This window comes from Oryzias latipes, chromosome 2 (genome assembly GCF_053564925.1).
Source record: "Oryzias latipes strain Hd-rR chromosome 2, Olatipes_Hd-rR_3.1".
In the NCBI taxonomy this organism is placed as follows: domain Eukaryota; kingdom Metazoa; phylum Chordata; class Actinopteri; order Beloniformes; family Adrianichthyidae; genus Oryzias; species Oryzias latipes.
Window position 1 is genome coordinate 34,565,151 of NC_136238.1, and position 19,742 is coordinate 34,584,892.

The 19,742-nt window shown below is 41.8% G+C and overlaps 1 protein-coding gene across 5 annotated transcripts; it reads left to right on the top strand.

Annotated features, from left to right (window-relative positions):
- Positions 1 to 7,152: 7,152 nt before the first annotated feature.
- On the top strand, positions 7,153 to 12,615 carry LOC144987994 (uncharacterized). Of its 5 annotated transcripts, XR_013651692.1 has the most exons (11): positions 7,162 to 7,367; positions 7,506 to 7,577; positions 9,595 to 10,498; positions 10,707 to 10,824; positions 10,901 to 10,982; positions 11,095 to 11,122; positions 11,239 to 11,346; positions 11,431 to 11,580; positions 11,654 to 11,798; positions 11,881 to 11,963; positions 12,089 to 12,615. XR_013651692.1 is itself a non-coding variant. In XM_078937992.1 (9 exons), exons 1-6 carry the CDS (start codon positions 7,318 to 7,320, stop codon positions 11,469 to 11,471), a joined length of 381 nt encoding a protein of 126 aa, XP_078794118.1. In that variant the 5' UTR covers positions 7,173 to 7,317; the 3' UTR covers positions 11,472 to 11,580; positions 11,654 to 11,798; positions 11,881 to 11,963; positions 12,089 to 12,615. The 5 variants fall into 5 exon arrangements, 1 of the variants encoding a protein (XP_078794118.1); XR_013651691.1 differs by having other exon boundaries at positions 7,153 to 7,367; positions 9,595 to 10,824; XR_013651693.1 differs by lacking the exon at positions 10,707 to 10,824 and having other exon boundaries at positions 7,165 to 7,367.
- The last annotated feature ends 7,127 nt before the right edge of the window (positions 12,616 to 19,742 follow it).

Consider the following 19,742-nt stretch of genomic DNA (forward strand, 5'->3'; position numbering starts at 1 on the left):
GCACACTCTCAAATTTTGGTCGCAAAATGCGAGCAATTGGTCGCAGTCTGGAGCCCTGTATTGATTCATCTTTAGGGTTGGGTACCGAGCAGCGGTATTGAACCAGCCCCGGGGCCACATTCTTCAAGACCGCAGTATTGTTAAGATCTGACCTCAACGGTTCTGCTGTCGGTACTGGAAAAGTCGCTTTTTTTTTTGTCAAACCTCAAACCTATAAACGTCATCTGTCAGTCAATTTTCCGTTAATTAATGATGAGATTAAATTCGCTATTCTCCCTGAAGAAGAGAGCTCTGTCTGGATATTTCAGTGCACGGGGGGGGCTGTTGTTCAGACTGTACGCGGCACGCGCACAAGACAAGGAAGCGCACACATGAACGCTACCGATGGCACTAAACGGTCCAAAATGCTGCGGCTCTCTGTGGTGCCCACCATCCAAGTCAAGAAGTTTCCTAACCAGAAGCCCTGGATAAACAGCCATGTATGTCGCATGCTGCGTGCTCGCTCCACTGCATTTACATCTGGTAATGAGTCCGAGTACAAAGCTGCGAAGTACCGCCTGAGGAAGGCCATCACAGCAGCAAAGAGGCAGTACAGAGAGAAGCTGGATGGCTTCTATTCTACTGCTGAGTCTGGCCGCATGTGGAGGGGCCTGCAGCACATCACGGACTACAGAAGCAGCACCATCACCATCAGTGCTGCAGACAGCCTGCCCGACGAACTCAATGCCTTCTACACCCGCTTTGAGACGTTCACCCCCCACACGGAGGGACCGTTATACTCTTGGACCATTACACCCCCCTCACCCCCGCCAGTCGTCTCAACAGCCCAGGTAAACAAAGCTCTGAGGAGGATCAACACCCGCAAGGCGACCGGTCCGGACAACATTCCTGGACGAGCTCTCAGAGCATGTGCTAGCGAGCTGACAGACATTCTCACCTCCATATTCAACCTGTCCCTCAGCCAAAGAGTGGTCCCCTCATGCCTCAAGACCACAACCATTGTCCCCCTCCCCAAGAAGAGCCCTCCCACCTGCCTGAATGACTACAGACCAGTAGCACCCACTCCAATCATTATGAAGTGCTTTGAGAGGGTGATGCTGACCCACATTTAGAGCAGCATCCCAGACACACTAGACCCCCTGCAGTACGCATACCGGCCCAACAGGTCCACCTCAGACGCCATTGCTGCAGCACTGCACACCTCCCTCTCACACTTGGAGAATAAAGACTCCTACATCAGGATGCTCTTTATTGACTACAGTTCTGCTTTCAACACGGTCGTTCCCCACAAGCTCACCCACAAACTGTTCTCCCTTGGAATACACCCCATCATCTGTGACTGGCTCCTGCACTTTTTGACTGGCAGGCCTCAGTCTGTCAGAATAGGGAACAGGACTTCAGCCAGCATCATCACGAACATTGGTCAAACATAAAGTCAAATGTTTTGCTAAAAAACAATGTTGTTCCATAATGAGGAAATAAAACACTTTATGTTCTTAATTTGTTAATTATTTATTTTTCATCCTCATAAAGTACAGATAAGAGTGCCGTTAAAATACTGGATCGATAAGCAGTATCAATAATAGTAGTAGTACCATTAAAACCTTAACGATACCCATCCCTAGTCATCTTCTACCGTTGTGTCCCTTTCAGGGTCACGGGGTTGCTGGAGCCTATCCCGGCCCCTTTTGGGTGAAGGCAGTGGACGTCCTGGACAGGTCGCCAGTCTGTCGCAGAGCCACAATTCACAGTCACACCTATGGACAATTTAGAGTTGCCAATTAACCTGAACCATGTTTTTGGATGGTGGGAGGAAGCCGGAGATCCTGGAGAGAACCCACGCATACACAGGGAGAACATGCAAACTCCACACAGAAAGGTCCCCCATTGGTGTTCTGGTTCAGGTCCCCCAGCCGGGACTTGAAGCAGGGGATTCTGGCTGTAAGGCCGGGTGCTAACCACTGCAGCCATTTAATTGTTTTAGATTTGTAACAATAAGTCTTCAAGTTATTTCGAGTTGATTTTACATGATGATTAAAAAAAACTAAAAGCAGGTCAAAGACAAATATGTCGACTATGTTTTAACCAGATTTGCTCGACTTTAGAAAACCTTCAGGGAAAGTGATTTTCGTTTAGAGAGAGACAGGTCACTGCAGCCGCTCGCACAGGTCAGATCGCTGTTGTGGCAGAAATCTCTGCCGGGAACCTCCCTAGTTGTTGGTCAAGAGAAGTACACACTCTGCATGATTCTGGTCAATCTCCTGCTGAGATTTTTTTTTAAAATAGCGGTCCGTGTTTCCAGATACTCGTCCCGATTTCCCATACCAAAAACTCATCTATAAACCGGTAAAAAAAATACATTAAAATTAAAATAAACTTCGACTGCGATGCACTCAGTGTTTGTGTTAGCAGTTCTGCAAATGTAGCAATATTGCTGTGCCAGCTATGTGATCATGGGGTGTATTGCATGTTGTAGTGTTTTTTCTGTTTTTGCATGTTCTGCATGTTTGTGGTGCTACCTGTTTTTGCATGCTTTCTAAGGACACGCCCCCTTGATACACAGCTCATTGATCAGCAACACCTGCTCCTCATTAGAAGGAACTAAGTCCTGAGGAAGAAAGCGCATGCGGAGGTCGCACGCCGGCCTCAGGCGATTGGATCACCAGGACCGCCAGACGTCGTGAGGACACACTGTGATCGGGGCACACGCACCGGAAGAGCTTGGAGCGCTGGAACCGCCAGTCTGCAATGCGATCAACACGCAGGGCAGGGCGGGGCAGGGACCCTGCCTGTGTTATAAGTAGTCGGACGTGATCTAGCAGACTGGTTGAACTAAGTAGGCGGGAAGGCTGGATTGCTTTTTGTGCTGCTGCTGGCCTGTTCCCGCAGGATTCCAGCGTGTCTGGAGGGCCAGCTGGAGTTGACACAGAGGAGTGTCTGCGTGACGCACAAACACCAGAGGCGGAGGGGAGCCCCGCCCCCCAGGTCCTGGTGTGCATGACCGGAGGGATCCTCTGATTAGGGTCGGGAGATGTCGACCCCTGGAACAAAGTCTGGCGTGGAGAGGATGCCCCCTTGGTGTGGGATCTGTGACCCCCCCTTTAAGCTGCCTTTTAAACCAGTTTTAACTGTCCTTTGGACTTTTAGCCTTCCTTTTATTTTGTTATAACTTGATCCAGGATTGTTATCTTGTTTTTTTTTTTACTGTTTTTCAATCTTCCTCTGGAATTTTAGAATGATTTTATCTTCTTTTTAGTGTTTTTAACTGCAACCCTGTGGCCATCCATATTTTTATTGCTGAAAATAAATTGTCAATGTGGCCAAAATCTTGGGTCCTCTTTGGTGGTGTGTGTGCTCTCCCCAGATCATTCCCCTCGTTGTTTAATATCCTCATTCATCTTATTTATTCACCTATCTTGCAACCCCCTACAGTCCTTCCATGTATATTGGTCATTACTATTCTAAAATCTATGAATCTAGTTGGAACAGGGCAAAGATCTGAATAAAGTTTGTGTTTGGGACCTTTTGGTGTTGTAATGTCTCTTTTTTGTTATTTTTTTTCACACCAGGAAAGATGCATGTTCATGTGAGACATGGTGAATGCCAGAAATATACTTGGTAAATGGCGTATCCTTAGATAACGCTTTTCTACCTGCAAGAACAAAGCGCTTTACAGTCATTCCCAGTCACACATAGGCACCAACCTTCCACCAAAGGCAAGGTGGGGTTCAGTGTCTTGCCCAAGGACACTTGGGAATCAAACCTGCAATATTACGATCATGGGTCGACCGCCCTACCACAGCACCACGGCCGCCCACAAGGCATATCTCTGTTTTGAAGGTCAGCTGACCCACAAATCCTTTCTGGGATGCGGTGAGTGGAAACATCACAATTTCCAGCATTTGTCTTTACAGGAATCAGTCAACTGTGTGGATGAGCTGTCAGCTGTGATACAAACAGATTTTTTTCTTTTTATTTCTTTTGAATTCAGTGTTAATTTCTGTGCTGTATTCTAAACATAATCTTGCTGTGTTCACAGCTGCCATAGAGTTCAGCATCATTACAACACAGTCCTACAACAAGACAACCTCTCATGCTAATGTAAGTTAAATAATCTCTTCACAAAGTCATTTCAAGCGTTCTAAGTCATGCTGTCTTTCCAATTCAGTTTAGTTGTCAAACATTGCAGTAAGGCAGATCATCCAAACTAGTTTAAAGTTGTCTAGGGAAACAGCAGATTACAGTAAATTACAACACATCTGAATCCAGTCTGGAATACTGTCCTGGTCATTAAAACACATCATTCTCCTGTATTTCCTTTAACAAAGCTCTGCATATGAACCAGATCTGGACTCTACAAAGACAGACATTTCAAGTCCCACTTCCAGCTGCTTTAATCTATTGTAAAAGTCTTCCCAGTGGTCTTGAATTGGTGATTATGCAGTTCTTGAGATAAAAATTGGTTTTCTGGGACATGGTTTCTGTGGTTCAGTTGAAATTCACCTTCAAGTTCTTATCATGGCTGTTAGTGCAGAGTTAACCTGCCTTCATTTCCCATCATGCCATTGTTTATGCTCACATTAGCTTACAGTCCCTCACAACCCCCAAGCAACAGAATTGATGAGCAATATTGGAGCTATCCAGCCTTGTAGATGTGAGCCAGACCAGGAGAATGAAGACAAGTGGAGTTTTATTCTTAAATCTTACTACAATGTTCCCAGTTGATAATGTTTATGTGTCATCATAAAAATGCTACATTTTCAAAAATAACTTTCATTGGAGTGTGTCCCCCATTAAAATCAAAGTTTGGGTGTTTTGAACATGTTGCAGTATTTTTCTCATGATGTTTAAAAGAACACGTTTCAAACTGCATATCTGAGTATTCACTCACAAACAGACAAAATAAACTCTCTGTTGTGACTCACCACATGAGATGAGGTGGACCAGAGTCTCCCTGCTCTGCTCCATTCTGATGGATCAACCCAGTCTCATCCCAAAATGTGTAGTAGCTACATTTGTCCACATGGATATACGTGAGAGTTTCAACAAAAACGCCTCCTAAACTGTGAGATGGACACGTTTCATTTTCCTATTCATGTTCTATGAGCCTTCTCAGGGTCACGTGACTTTGGAGGTTTTGCCTGCCGTGAACAAAAAACATGGCGGATGCTCGTTCATTTTTCGGTGGAATATCCCACAAAACAAGATATTTTGAGGACTAATTTCTATTTTGACAACATTTCTAGTGAGAAATATACCATTTTCTTTTAAAATATGCTTTCATTTTGGACATACATTTTGTACTTTAATTGTTTCGTTCAACTTTTTCTCCCAAAGGCTCTGTTTCATTCATATCTGCAGACGTGCGCGTGGGTCACGTGACTAATATGTTTCTCTTTTTTTACCGCAGAAAATACCATAAAATGCCAGTGATTGCAGACTAATTTATTTTTGAAAACATTTCGAGCAGTATATATCCCCTTTATTTTCATAATATCCATTCATTGCAGACATGCAGTTCGTAGTTTGTTTGTTACGTTCAACTTTTCCTCAAAGGATCTGAAAGCGTTTGATCTTTTCCATTCACATATGCGGGCTGACGTGGGTCACGTGACGTGACGTGAGTTTCTCTTTTTTCATACAGAAGATCTCGTTAAAAGGTACGTTGCTATTCATTAAATACTTTTATTTACATTTCTAGGGACCCGTGTATAGGTTTTGTCGTTCCGTGTTGCTGTTTTGGCGATCACTAGTTGTGTATCAGGTTTTGATTGACAGATGTGACAACAAACCGGACGAATGTTGAGTTCAGGGACGGACGAAAGAGTTCTTTAAATGTATTTTGCAATTTTTCAATGTATTTTATTTTACTAAATATGTGACAATAAACTATAAATATTAAGATAAATGAGACAAAACAAATATTTTAATGTAGTTTAGCAAAATATCAATAGCATTTATTATATTATTTTTTTTCTTTTACTGTCAAGGTTTTTTTTACGTATCTCATATATAGTATTAAAAAAAAAATGACAGGGTGCCGAGGGAGGAGCTGTGGTACTGTATGAGGTCGTCTGGAGTGGCAGAGAAGTATGTCAGAGTAGTTCAGGACATGTATGAGAGAAGTATGACGGTGGTGAGATGTGCTGTAGGTCAGACAGAGGAGTTCAAGGTGGAGGTGGGACTACACCAAGGATCAGCTTTGAGTCCTTTTTTGTTTGCTATGCTGATGGACAGGCTGACAGACGAGGTAAGACAGGAATCTCCCTGGACAATGATGTTTGCGGATGACATTGTAATTTGCAGTGAGAGTAGAGAGCAGGTGGAGGAACAGCTAGAGAGGTGGAGGTTTGCTCTGGAAAGAAGAGGTATGAAGGTCAGTCGTAGTAAGACAGAATACATGTGTCTGAACGAGGTGGATCAAGGTAGAAGCGTTAGGTTACAGGGGACTGAGGTGAAGAAGGTGCAGGAGTTTAAGTACTTGGGGTCAACAGTTCAGTGTGATGGGGAGTGTGGAAAAGAGGTGAAGAGGCGAGTGCAGGCAGGTTGGAGCGGATGGAGGAAAGTGTCAGGAGTGTTGTGTGACAGAAGAGTGCCAGCAAGACTCAAAGGAAAGGTGTACAAGACAGTTGTGAGACCAGCTCTGCTCTATGGGTTAGAGACGGTAGCAGTGAGACAGAGACAAGAGGCTGAGATGGAGGTAGCGGAGATGAAGATGTTGAGGTTCTCCTTAGGAGTGACCAGGTTAGACAGGATAAGGAACGAGTACATCAGAGGGACGGCTCATGTTGCCTGTGTTAGCGACAAAGTCAGAGAAGCCAGACTGAGATGGTATGGACATGTTCAGAGGAGGGATAGTGGATATATTGGTAGAAGGATGTTGGAGATGGAGCTGCCTGGCCGGAGGGCAAGAGGACGGCCAAAGAGGAGATATATGGATGTCTTAACAGAGGACATGAAGTTGGCTGGTGTTAGGGTAGAAGATGTTCATGATAGAGTGAGGTGGAAAAGGATGATTCGCTGTGGCGACCCCTGATGGGAAAAGCCGAAAGAGAAAGAAGATCTCATATATAGTATTACAAGGAAGTGTTCTAATTTATCTGTTAAAAAAGTTTCATTACTGTTTCCTGTAGTAATCCTCAAAGTTTTAAAACGTCTTTTTTCCTTTTAAATAAGATGCGTTATCTTTTCAAATATTAAGGTATGTAGGGCCTTCAATTTGCCCAACTGACATGAATCAGGAAGTGCGCATTTCGAAAAGCCAGTGAACGCAGCATTGTACAGGCACCCCCACCCCACTCCCCCGGAAGCCCCCGGATGAACTCGCGGAACGGCGCGCGGCTGATGAGCTCTTGGACAGCTGGAAGGTGGGCGATGCTTTGAACTTTTCTCTGTAGAAATGTGATGGTTAGATTTGGGAAACCAGAGCTGGTTTTTAGTAAAAACGTGTTGGCTGTTTAGGACAAACGTTGAATGACGAGGCGTTTTTCCATCTTAAATTTAAGGCCGCAGCATCACAGTGAAGGCCTCTTCTGTAGAGGACGGGGGCGGGGAAGCGTCACGTGGTCTCCGCAGAGGTAAGTTTCCTGTAGGGTCATTTAGCCAGAAACGGGGGTCTGCAGCCTTTAACAGCTAAAGAGTCTTTCTAATGTCTCACTGTCCAGAACCCAGTAGGACCCACAAAGTGTCTCTTCAGCCTTTAGAAAAATCAAACACTCCTTTACATTTGTTATTTTGGAAACTTGTGATAACAACCGGGGTTTGTTTGTTTTTTGCATGAATAACATATAAACAAATTTTAAACATATAAACAAGTTTTCTTTTTATTACACATTGTTGATTTTATGTTGTTAGTACATCTCAGCCAGAATTTCTATAAGGGCCTATATCATGCAATATCAACTTTTCAAAATTTGAAGTGTATTATAAGATTTATTCCTCACAAAAACTAACCCACAGTGGTATTTTGATCCATTCACGCATCTCTCAGCATTCCTCTGAAACCCTCTGAGCACCAGCCCCTCCCAATTCACAATAAGAGGGTCCTCACATTGTGACCTCATCATAAGTGAGGAGCAGCCTCTTCCAGGAAGAGCCTGTGCAGCTAAAGCCGCCACCAGGCTAACAGACACGCCCACTTTCTCCATGGAGATAGTGGTGATCAGCAAAATGCTTTCATTGCACAATATTCACATACATCTTTGCAAAAGTTTGGATGGGAGAAACGCAGAAATGCTGCCGACGCCGACTCTAGGTCATGAAATGGGCGGCACCCACAAGGAGAGAAAGGCGGAGCCTCAGAGATCGAAACGTCTTATTTCTGGTTAGGAGAAAGAGCTGAGATGTTCTTTAGTGTATTAAATGTAATATATCATCATATATACATATAAAGAAATAGTTTACTTTAAATGACTAGAATGATATAGGCCCTTTAAATTGTGAGTACTGACCTCAAATGGATTTAAAGGGAAAGAAATTCATCAAAAATCCTGGAATTTCCTAAAATATTTTGCATCACCGCTTGATGGATTCTTGAAGCATTATGGGTACTGTAGTCAGGAGCCTGGAACAGTAATATGTACTTTACTTCAACTGTTGAGTAGATCACCAAGTTGAGTAAAGTTTGACTTATATGACTGTTTTGTTTTGCGTGATGCGCTGTCTAGTCCGAAAAATATATTATAGTATATTATTCTATAAAATAGATATTTGTTTGAATTAAAAGCATTTTTATTTTTTGTCAGAGAACCACAAAGGAGGGGCCAAGGAGCCACATGTGTCTGCGGAGCCTCAGGCAGCAGACCCCTGGTCTAAACAATTCTGGCTGATTTGACTGACCACATTTATTCATCCTAGTGTTCTCAACAAAGTCAAAAAGCCGCGCCAATGGAAATCATGTTCTTGGTGTTTTTAAGATCAAACATTTTTCTCATTATTGAAGACATTTGCAAAAATATAAACATATACACAATAGTGTAAGATTAAAACTGTTTCTGAGTATTTCTTTATTCAAATCCAATGGATCAGGAGGAGATGAAACTCATTGTGTCAAAAAGCTTAAAGTTGTGACGCTGTAACTGCCATGAACGGCCAAAGTCTCTGCTCCGCTCCAATTCTGATGCATCCACTGCAGACAAATACCGGTAGATCTATTAATGTCCTGAGTTCCTCGTCTGAGCTGGTGTCTGGCTCAAAACTGTACAGCTGGATAGCTCCAATGTTTCTCATTGATTTTTTTATTTTGCTACGCTAACATTGGCTCGGTCTTGTGAGGTGCTATAAGCTAGCGGGTGAGAGAATCAACAAACGGTTGATGGGAAATTAGCAGAGGCTAACGTCTGCACCAACAGTCCCGCCCACAGCTCTGAGGTGAAATTCTTATGTGCTGCTGTGCTGCAGAAAAATGTCTTTAAAAAACCAACATGATCGTAATTAAAAAAAAAAAAACACTGGGAACGATTTTATCATAGCTAAAAATTCAGTTGGAGTGGGACTTTAAGTTAATCGACTAATGTATGATTCATAATTCTTGTATGTGTGTACGTATGTATTTACGGAAAATAACCCCATGTTTTTCCCCCTTTCCTCTATCAGACTGGTCAGTTATGTGGAGACAACATGCACAGATAGTTCCTGGACTGATCCTCTAACTGTGAGGTGGAGAGGCTGTCAGGTTCATCTGTTTCAGTGTCCTGCATGCTCTCCCTCCATGTTGGTTGGTTTTACGGCTATGGCCGTATTAGGTTTTATTTGGTTTTGTTTGGTTCTGTTTGCTCTGTGTTTTGGACGGTCGCGTGCCCAGAGGGGTACGCGACCCGAGTGGACGGTCGCGTGCCCAGAGGGGTACGCGTCCCGAGTGGACGGTTGCGTGCCCAGAGGGGTACGCGTCCCGAGTGGACGGTTGCGTGCCCAGAGGGGTACGCGACCCGAGTGGACGGTCGCGTGCCCAGAGGGGTACGCGACCCGAGTTTCTGTGATGCGTTCTGTGTGGCCGGTTAGGTTTGTGTTGTGCGTTAGCTTTGTGTGGTGTCCTGAGTTCGTGTGATTCATTCTGTGAGAGCTAACGCTTTGTGTGTGCTCCACTTGGGGTAAAATCTTCTTTTGAAAGAAGTTTTATCTTGGGTAGGGGGGTGTTACGGCTGTGGCTGTATTAGGTTTTATTTGGCTTTGTTTGGTTCTGTTTGCTCTGTGTTTTGTGTTATTTTTGTATCAGAGTGGGACTTCTGTGTTTTTTGTGGATCTTTGTTTGTATGTCTGTGATTATTTTCAGGTGTGCTGGCAAGGGTGTGGCCTCCATTTGGACAAGCTGGTGGAGGCAGCCTTTAAAGCCACCATTTGGATGGTGTACTTTGTTTTGTCCTTTGTAGCCCTTTGTAGTTTTTCTCTGTGCCCACTCTGTTTAGTCTTTTGGTTTATAGTTTTGTTTAAGTGAAGCTGTAGGGGTGAACTGCCATTTTCTCTAGTACATGTTTTCTCCTGTTTTTGTTAGTCTAGGGAGGTAAGTGTTTTGTCATTGATTTCCCTTTTCTTTCATTTGCAGGTAAGATTACATGTTTCAGTTAGGTGGGGTTTGTGTTTGTTATTTTGGCCTGGGTTCACCCCGAAGCCTTTTTGCTTCACTTGTAGTTCTTGTTGGTTGTTATTTATTTGTAAATAAATTTGGGTATATTTTTATGGAGACATTTGTTTGGTGTTTTGTGTTGCAGTCAAATTTAGTAGCCAAAACCATTAGTTTTTATGTTATGGCGCCTCGGTGCCCCTAGACTCGGAAGGGGGATCAGTGGATGGAACTTGCTAACTTTACTGTTTTGAGAGCCAACTGGGGTGTGTAAAATTCTTTTCCACCTACATTTTAGATGGTATAAATGTTTTTCTAATGTAAACTTTTCTGTTCTTTTAGGCTCAGTGGTTGTTTTGAAGATGCGTTTCTGGCCAAACTTCAGACCTCCTTTGTGGACTGCATTCATGGGGCAATAGAACATGTAAAGTTATTGTCATTTCTTCTTCTTTAAGAAAATAAACATGCCTGCCTGTATGTTTTAGTGTGTTTAGTGTCATATCATGTTAATGTACAACATTCATTTGTTTTGATAGAATCCTGGAGATGGGAGATGTGGAGCAGGTATGTTTGTGCATGTTCCATCCATCCATGCATGCATCCTCTTCTTCCATTCATCCAGAACCGGGTTGTAAAGGCAGCAGTCTAAGCAAAGATGCCCACACTTCCCTCTCCTCCAGCTCCTCTTGGGGGACCCCGGGGCCAGCAGAGAGACGTAGTCTCCCCAGCGTGTCCTGGGTCTTCCTTAGGGCCTCTGCCCTGTGGGACATGCATGGAACACCCCCCCAGTAAGGCATCTTCCTCTGGATGTAGAGAAGCAGCGGCTCCACATGTTCCTTTGAGATATATTCATGAATCCCTTCTATTTGCAGAAGCGGCATTCTCCACAGAACAGGCAGTTCTTCTGCTCTGATTTAGTCTACGAGTTCTGATCGCATTTGGAGAAGGTTGTGGTTCTGTGTCCTGAGAGGCAGGACCTTTTGGACATGCGTCCTTTTGAAGTTCACTCTTGGATGTGTGAGGTAATAAATATCAAAGGCTTATATCTCATTATTCCTGTTGGAGTTTTTTTTCTAACACCTTGTGTTTCAAAAGTTTGCAAAAATACATTTTGGTTGAAATGATGAGGATCCGAGGATGAAATCAAGAAGGGACAACATCAGGGAAAGGGACTGAACCGACTGAACAGCTTCCTCTCTTTAGCAGACACATGTTCCGAGTACATATGTGTCAAAAAATGGTAAATACTCATTGAAGATGGATCCTTTATGTGTAGTTTGTTTTCTCAGTTTAATACATTTTGATCCTTTCATTGTGCACAGACATCCTCACCGTTCAGGCCGGTGGCTGGAACAAGCAGAAGTCAGAAAAGCTGGAGCAGATGTTACCAGAATGATTCCTCCAGGTAAAGATTGTGGTAGTGTTGTAGATAAATGTTGGCTTGTTTCTTTCATGTTGCTCTCATGCTGTTGATGTGGAATATCTCTTAATTTCTTCACTATTATTAATAAATTAATCTCTTCCCATAAGGACCAATCAAAATGACCCAGAGAAAAACATTGAAGGACTTTGTCTGAGCATCAGGAAGACAAGCATCAGCTGTGTCATCAACATGTGGTCTTTTTTTAAACTTTCCAAAGTTGTTGCATAACTGATCATTGATGTGATGGATTGCAGGTTATGGTGCCATGGTAAAGAACTAAAGGCTCTATGATGTCTTTCTGCTGACCAGACTGTGGTTGGTGAAGTCCAGCAGCACTGTGGGTCCTTAAAGTGTGGTTGACGACTCTCCTTCCAGCTGTTGGAAGGTTCTGCCCCGCAAAGCCAGGAGGTTTTCTCTTTGTGATTTGCATGGATGTCCAGGGGTTTTGGCATTTATGTTGTTTTCCTCTTCATTTAGCACAGAGGCATTGATGGAGAGAGGACGTGAGGGACTAACTGTCTGCTGAGGAGGAGACTTTCTACAGTTCAAGCACCAGCTCCACCCCTAAAAAAAGGGCTTATATAAAGGAAAACCTCATTTCAACTTTGTACCAATAAATTACTTGTAATTAAAATGAGTTTTTTTTCTGCACCGCACCAATGAAGGTTTTTTCAACCTAAATTTCAACAATTACATTATTTTTACCTCCGTTCAAGTTTCTACACTAGCTAAACATTTCAGTGCAATGATAGGTGAAGGCACCTATCATTTTAACTCAAACGTTTGGTCTTTGATTTGTATGTCCAACACCTTAGAATGAAACACTGACCTATTAAACTCAATTTCATAAATGTGTTATGCATATCCAGATCCTTTGTCAGTGTTCAGACTACATTTTAATTGTAGCAGGACTGAAGTAAAATGTAACAAAATGACAATGAGTTATCTTAACCCTTGTGCTGTCTTGGATGACCCCACCCTTACTTTGACGTGTTCTCCTACCATGATAAAGGTGGACAAATTTCATGTAATCCATTGAACCAGTGAAGATCACAAATCATTGAAAAAAAAGGTTCAGAGCTCTGTCTAGTGGGTCTAGATGACCCAACTCCCAAAGGTAAAGTGCCTAGGATAGAACAAGGGTTAAATTAGGGGTAAATGACATGAGAAATTAAGAATATTAGAAGTGTGGAGTTATGTGTTTATCAGTAGGTTAGCTGCAGGATGGGTGCAGTCCATGACACATTACTTCATTCAGACAGGATGACAGGTAGGGAAGGGGGTAGCCGATGATCTGCTCTAGTATCTTCAGCACTCAAGCTTCTGCTGCTCTTCTCCAGTTTGATCTGAGAGCCAGACCGTGATGCAGTTGGACTGGCTGAGCGGTAGGTTGCCAGCAGCTTCAGATGTGCTGATGTGTCTTGTTGACAACGTCCTGGATATTAGGAAACCAAGTTAGGTCAGCTGAGATGGGGATGCCCAGGAAAGGGAAGCTGTGAACCCTCTGAGCCTTCTGAAGTCCAAAATGACGTTCACGGTCTTTGATTTGTGCTGATCAGCCTTACACTATACAGTTTCCGCACTTGTCTACAAAGGTCACCTCAGTGACCTTTAATAAGTCTTTGTTATTGGCAAGTTAATGACTTATATCCAAGACATGGAGATGTGCGTGGTGGGTCCAGTATGAGCAGGATTTGGGAAATGACAGTTGCCAAGAACTCGCATGAGGCTTCAAGGTTTTTCCCTTTATTTGGAGGAAAAAAAGTCTTTGTCCCTTGCTTGTTCTGCAGAATTGCAAACCTAGAAAGAAATCAACTTGAAAGAATTTATATAAATTTATTTGCCCTTATTTTAACCCGTCTTCATCAAACATATTTGGTGGCTGTTGCTTGGCGACTCTGAGCTTCAGCTCTCTCCATAGGATTGACATTGGCTGGGCCTCTCCATGAGCTTGATATGATTGTTCTTCAGCCATTCCTTGGTTGCCTTGGCTGTAGGTTCTAGGTCCCTAACCTGTTGGAAGACCCATCCATGACTGATTTGAAGGGTCCTGGCCTAAGGAAGGTAGGAAGTTCTCAATCAGGATTTTCCATTAATGGCTCCATCAACGTGGTGATGTAGCTCTGTGCAGAAAAACAGCCCCAAAGCATAATGCTTCCACCTCCATGCTTGACAGTGGGGAAGCTGTTCTTGGGGTCATAGGTAGCAACTCTCTTCCTCCAAACCCAATGGTCGAGTTGATGCCAAAAAGCTCAGTTTTGACCCAAACATGCCATTATGCAGAATAAACTGATAAAGCAAACCCTATTTTCAGTGTGTGATTTTCATTTTTTCATAAATCTTAGGATAATTTAGATGATAAAGTAATAAATATATGAATATAGTATAATGCAGTAAATATGTAAATATTTGATGCGATGAACAATATTTATCTGATTTAGACTCAACATGGAATATTTTTGACAGAAACACATCAAGTTGTGTTATTTAATGCTCATAATTCAGCCACAACTGATAGAAATATTTATATGCCAAACCAGCCATGTGACAATTTCAGTGTAAATACGCATGCGTGCGCGCCGTGCACACAAAGCCACCCCCACTCCCACGTGTCCGCGCGCCGGTCGGTGGGTGTAGGGCGTCAATAAAGGTCCGGTTGTCGCGCTGTCTGCATCTCTGCACGAGGTAAAGAAGTCTCAAAGGTAAGAAATGTAAAAACACGAGACAATAATGAAAATACTTTATGATCACCTGAAAGTATTTTCATCTGACAGCAGTGGCGCCACCAGGGGGTGGCCAGGGGTGGCCATGGCCACCCTTCTCCGACACCTGGCCACCCCAGTGGCCACCCCAGTAGCCACTATAAGCTGTGGTAGCATCAGTTGTGCGTTTCATCCCAAATGCACAGCCAGCAAGCGGGCAAGTCGCTCTGATCACCTAAACCGGCCCTCACCCCCTCCCCTCCCTGCTGCCTTTGAGTGCGCAGACATCTACAGAGGAGCCGCTGGACGCAGAATGAATAAGACGCGTGGTTCACTTCCGCATTCGAACCCTCAGATCCTCTGGGCCGGTCAGACAAAAGAACCAGCCTCAGTCACTAAAGATGAACTTTCTTTATTACTTTTTCCTTAAGTCCAAAACGGCGACTGACCGCGCGTGTATGCGCTCCACACCCTCACTCGCGCTCTCCCCCCTCTCTTCCTGCATCGCGCGAACGCTGGTTTCAGCACGCACAAACACACACAATCACACATCCCAAAATGCTACGTTTCTTTTCCTGTTAAATATTTTCCGTGGGTCTTAAACAATCTGTTTACTGTACTTTAGATCTGTATAGATAGATAGATAGATAGATAGATAGATAGATAGATAGATAGATAGATAGATAGATAGATAGATAGATAGATAGATAGATAGATAGATAGATAGATAGATAGATAGATAGATAGATAGATAGATAGATAGATAGATAGATAGATAGATAGATAGATAGATAGATAGATAGATAGATAGATAGATAGATAGATAGATAGATAGATAGATAGATAGATAGATAGATAGATAGATAGAAGACTTTATTAATCCCACAATGGGGAAATTTCATTTATCTGTGGCAGCAACACGACATTCAGAAATAATCTATATAATATAACATCAATAAAGGACATCACAAATGACATTTATATTAAATAATTAAAAATATCACAGAATATTATTATGAAAAATTATTATCAAAAATTAGATTCTTATTAAATAAAGAAATACATATTAAATATTAAATAAATACAGCTGCAAAGGTGTAAAAAACATGCGGTCTGCAAAACATGTAAACCCAGTGTGCAAATACTTGGTGCAAATACGCCACATCATCAGCGGCGGTGGATGTGTCATTACTTTTTATTAATAAGTAAAAAAAGGATGTCCCTGTCACAAGCCACTCATTTTCATGGCACTATTTAAGCACTGGTTGTTGTGTTACCGCAACATTTTGATGTGTTTTTGTTTCGACAGAGTTACCTATAGTCATTAGTTGATGCTTGTGTCTGTCCATTTTCAGAGAATGAAGAGAAATTCAACATATATTCTTATTTTAAGAATAAAAGTGCAGCAGAAGGAGTGAAAGAGATGATAGGGGAGCAACAGAGGAGTAGTGAGGAGGAGGAGGAAGATGAGACAGAGCAGCATGAATGACAGAAGAGAATAAGGAAGACAAAGATGAGACGGCATCAGAGGAGGGACAGTCGGCATCATTGGTCAGAGAAGCAAGGCAGAACTCAGCATAAGCAGGGGCTCCACCTGTTCCTGGACCAACTGGTGAAGTAAGAATTATGTTACCCTAATAATAAAAATGTTTCATGATTATTAGTCTGAATAGAAATGTCTACAGATATAATTAATAATTAGAAGGATATTTTTATTATTATTTCAGAACAGCAGATTTCATTTTTTGTTTATTGTAGATATCTCTCAGTCAAGAGCCGAACACCCCAAGCAGACACACCAAAGCATTAAATATAAACAAAAGAAAATAAATATATATCAGTAGTAGTATCTACTAATGGTATCTACTAGTATCTATTAGTTATTATACTAGTAGTATCTACTATAAGTTCATGTTCTACAAAATATCAGTAGGCATTTATCTTTCTGTTGGTTTTCTAAAGGTTGTTTTACTACGTTTGGTAGAATGAATTTTAAAAATATAGCTCATGGTTTTTGTGTGCCACCCCAAGATTTAATGTAGCCCCCCACTGGCCACCCCCATGAAAAATTTCTGGAGGCGCCACTGTGCAGGTTACTATCATAGAAAAATGTATTCATGTATTTGTGTCGACTGTGTAGCTGTTGTGGTGGAGCAGAGGAAGGGATGTTGTGTGAATCGGGGTCACATCGTGTTTAGCTAATGATATGGCAGCGCTCGCGCCACTGCCGGTTTCCCGGGAAAAAGAGAAACAGTAATTTACTGAAATATTAAAGTGTTATGATTGAACATTTAGGGTTCATAAAAAACGTTGTAAAAACGATCACCTAGACTTGTTTTTGTAAATATTTTAAAACAGTCTCCTGAAAACATTGACTGTATCAGAGACCTGGACTGAGTGACTCCTCCCCCTCACGTTCCAAACAGGAAGTACCTGCTGGCTCCAAGGAGCCAAAATCCTATAAACTCCTACAGAGACAGCTTTTGGTCAGTCATTCTATGGGTCAGATGAACCATTCTTGCTGTGATACATTTGTAAACATGTTTTTCTAATTCCAGGTATTTGTTTGACAAAAATGTTTCTTTATCACAATTCATTCAAATTATAGACTGACCAACAGATGCCTCAGTAATAGCATGTACCACCTTGAATGCTTGACAAATTCCACCAAGCTCACTTTCAGTGGAAGCAGTGTGGACTTTCAACAAGCTTACTCCTGATTGGCGACAGTAGTTGCCATAGAAACGTTGACTCAGATCAATCACTGTCAACTGGCTCCAACGTGGTGACGTCGTTATCACAGAGAAACGACGACAGAATTGAATTTGTTATGATGGATCTGGAAGTAAATGGGTGATGTCACACTCGCTCAAACCGTTTCTCTGATCCAGTCAAACTGCTTTCTCACCAGTTTTACTCCAGAAATCATCTTGGATAAAAGGAAAGACATCTTCAGCTCAAAACCAAGTCTTCATGACCTTTTTTATAACTCTTCTTTTTATAATTCAGAACTAATAACCTGCATATTCTTACAAAACTGTTAGACTTCAATTGCTACCTTAATTTAATTGTAAAATGAAATATTTTCCCCAAATCTTGTCAGAATGGGGAAGTGGAGACATAAAACACTGCTTTTCCTATTTTCAGCTGACGGTGCCATGAGGCTCGACAACTTCTTCCATCAACTGCAAAGCGGTGATCGCTGTTACCGCCAAAACGTCCAAGAGTAAGGCGGTCTACAATGATTTCATGCCAAAAGAGAAAGCTCACATGTGATGAAGTGTCTGTTTGGTATGTATTTACCATCTGTGGCTCAGAGTCATTAACCAATTGTTGATCTTTTCACAGTGTTCTATGATGATCTAAATTTTGACGATGACTATACAAGAATTGCTGCCAAACCTGCCAAAAGGTCCCTCCTCTTACCTCTCACCCCCCAAGTTGCCCTAAGGTCCCTGATCAAGCAGAAACGTGCTTTGCCTGGATGAAGGTCTTATATCAGGTATTGTTAATAATAATTTTATATTCACCTCAGTCTGTTGTTGTTCCTCATTATTCATGGAAGCTTGATGACACGACATCTTCATTCTGCATGAACTCTAGTTTGATTAGAAACGGTCATTTGTGAACCGTCAGCAGATCTGGTCATGTCTCACCAAAACAACCACACTCATCATTTCATCATTTTCCTCCATTAGGGTTGGAAAAACCAGCAGCCCTCCAGTGCTTCAGCCGTCCAACCATCAACCGTTTCAGCCATCCATCCTCCCACCACCTCAGCCACCAATCTCTCCACCACCTCACCCCCACTGCCGTCCACCAGTAAGTCAACTTCCGTCATTTTACTATCCTGGTACGTTCTTATTTTTCTGTAGCAACAATGATATGTTTTCAGATATTCCTATGCAATTAAAATGCTTTGTAGTTAAAAACATTTTACACACTATTAAAAGATTCTATAAAATATTATTTAAAATAATCCTTTCCAACCAAATGTTGACTACCGTAGATCTTCCAATTGTAGCCCTGGCGTTTATTCCATCACAGACAGAACAGTGATGGTTAATGGGTTTATTTTGCGGCGAAATGTCATCAAGAAATGCAGACAAACACCAGCAGATGAACATTTCAGGATTTATTCAAATGATGAGAACATTGGATTGTGTTCTGATTAGCACTGGCTGTTGAAGTTTCTTTTCTCTTTGAAGCATCAGCCTCCGTATCAAAAATCCTCTTGGATCTCATGAGGATCTCTTTCCTGGAGACACGCCCACCTTTCAGTCTTTGTTCAATCATTCATGTTCAAACCAGTTCTTCTGATTTGTCGCTCGCTTTCTTTACATTTCCACCAGTAAAAAATAATACCACTAGTATACGACAAGTACTTGCAGAATTTGTAAAGATTTTGATTTTGTATTATTAATTTGCCTCTTTTAGTCTTTTATTGTAAAATAACTATGCACTATTACTTTATTTACATTTATCTCAGTTTAAGGAATAACACAAAGTACTTTACAGTAGTCAGTAGTTTTCTGTGCATCATTTGTAGGTTTGAATAGTTCGACTAAATACATGTTTACACTTTTCCTCTTTCAGAATGCAGCCGTGTGATTGGAGGAAAAGACTATTATGCAGTGAGAACATTTAAAGAATAAAAGGATTTTTTTTTACATTATTGCTATTTTAAAGTAGAACTCTAATGTACATAAATGCTTTTGATGAATTAGTTTGGCATATTTACTGTGATAGAGTTCTGAAGATTGTTTTGAGTGGTGAAAGTTTTTATTATATTTATGAGAAACAGATGGAGTTAATGGAGTGCTAGTCATGTTTTATGTTGTATATATTATTAATGAATTAATGTATTTATTTTGAAGTGCCTATTTGGAAGTAAAGACGGCGGTGTTATGGTTAAAATACGTGCAGACAATCCAGCAACGTTCCTCTTCAACATGAGTTTCCATCATTTTTTTTTTTCTTGGTCGCATGTAAATATGTCCAAATAATAATCAGCCTAATTTGTTTGTTTGTTTAATTAACATTATATAAATATTTTCTA

What these genes read in the sequence shown, in the direction of transcription:
- LOC144987994 (XM_078937992.1), top strand. Translation starts at nt 7,318, where the DNA reads ATGAACTCGCGGAACGGCGCGCGGCTGATGAGCTCTTGGACAGCTGGA. An exon ending in TTCATGGGGCAATAGAACAT is followed by an intron (nt 10,983 to 11,094) that starts GTAAAGTTATTG and finishes TTGTTTTGATAG; the next exon opens with AATCCTGGAGATGGGAGATG. An exon ending in AGATGGGAGATGTGGAGCAG is followed by an intron (nt 11,123 to 11,238) that starts GTATGTTTGTGC and finishes CCTCTCCTCCAG; the next exon opens with CTCCTCTTGGGGGACCCCGG.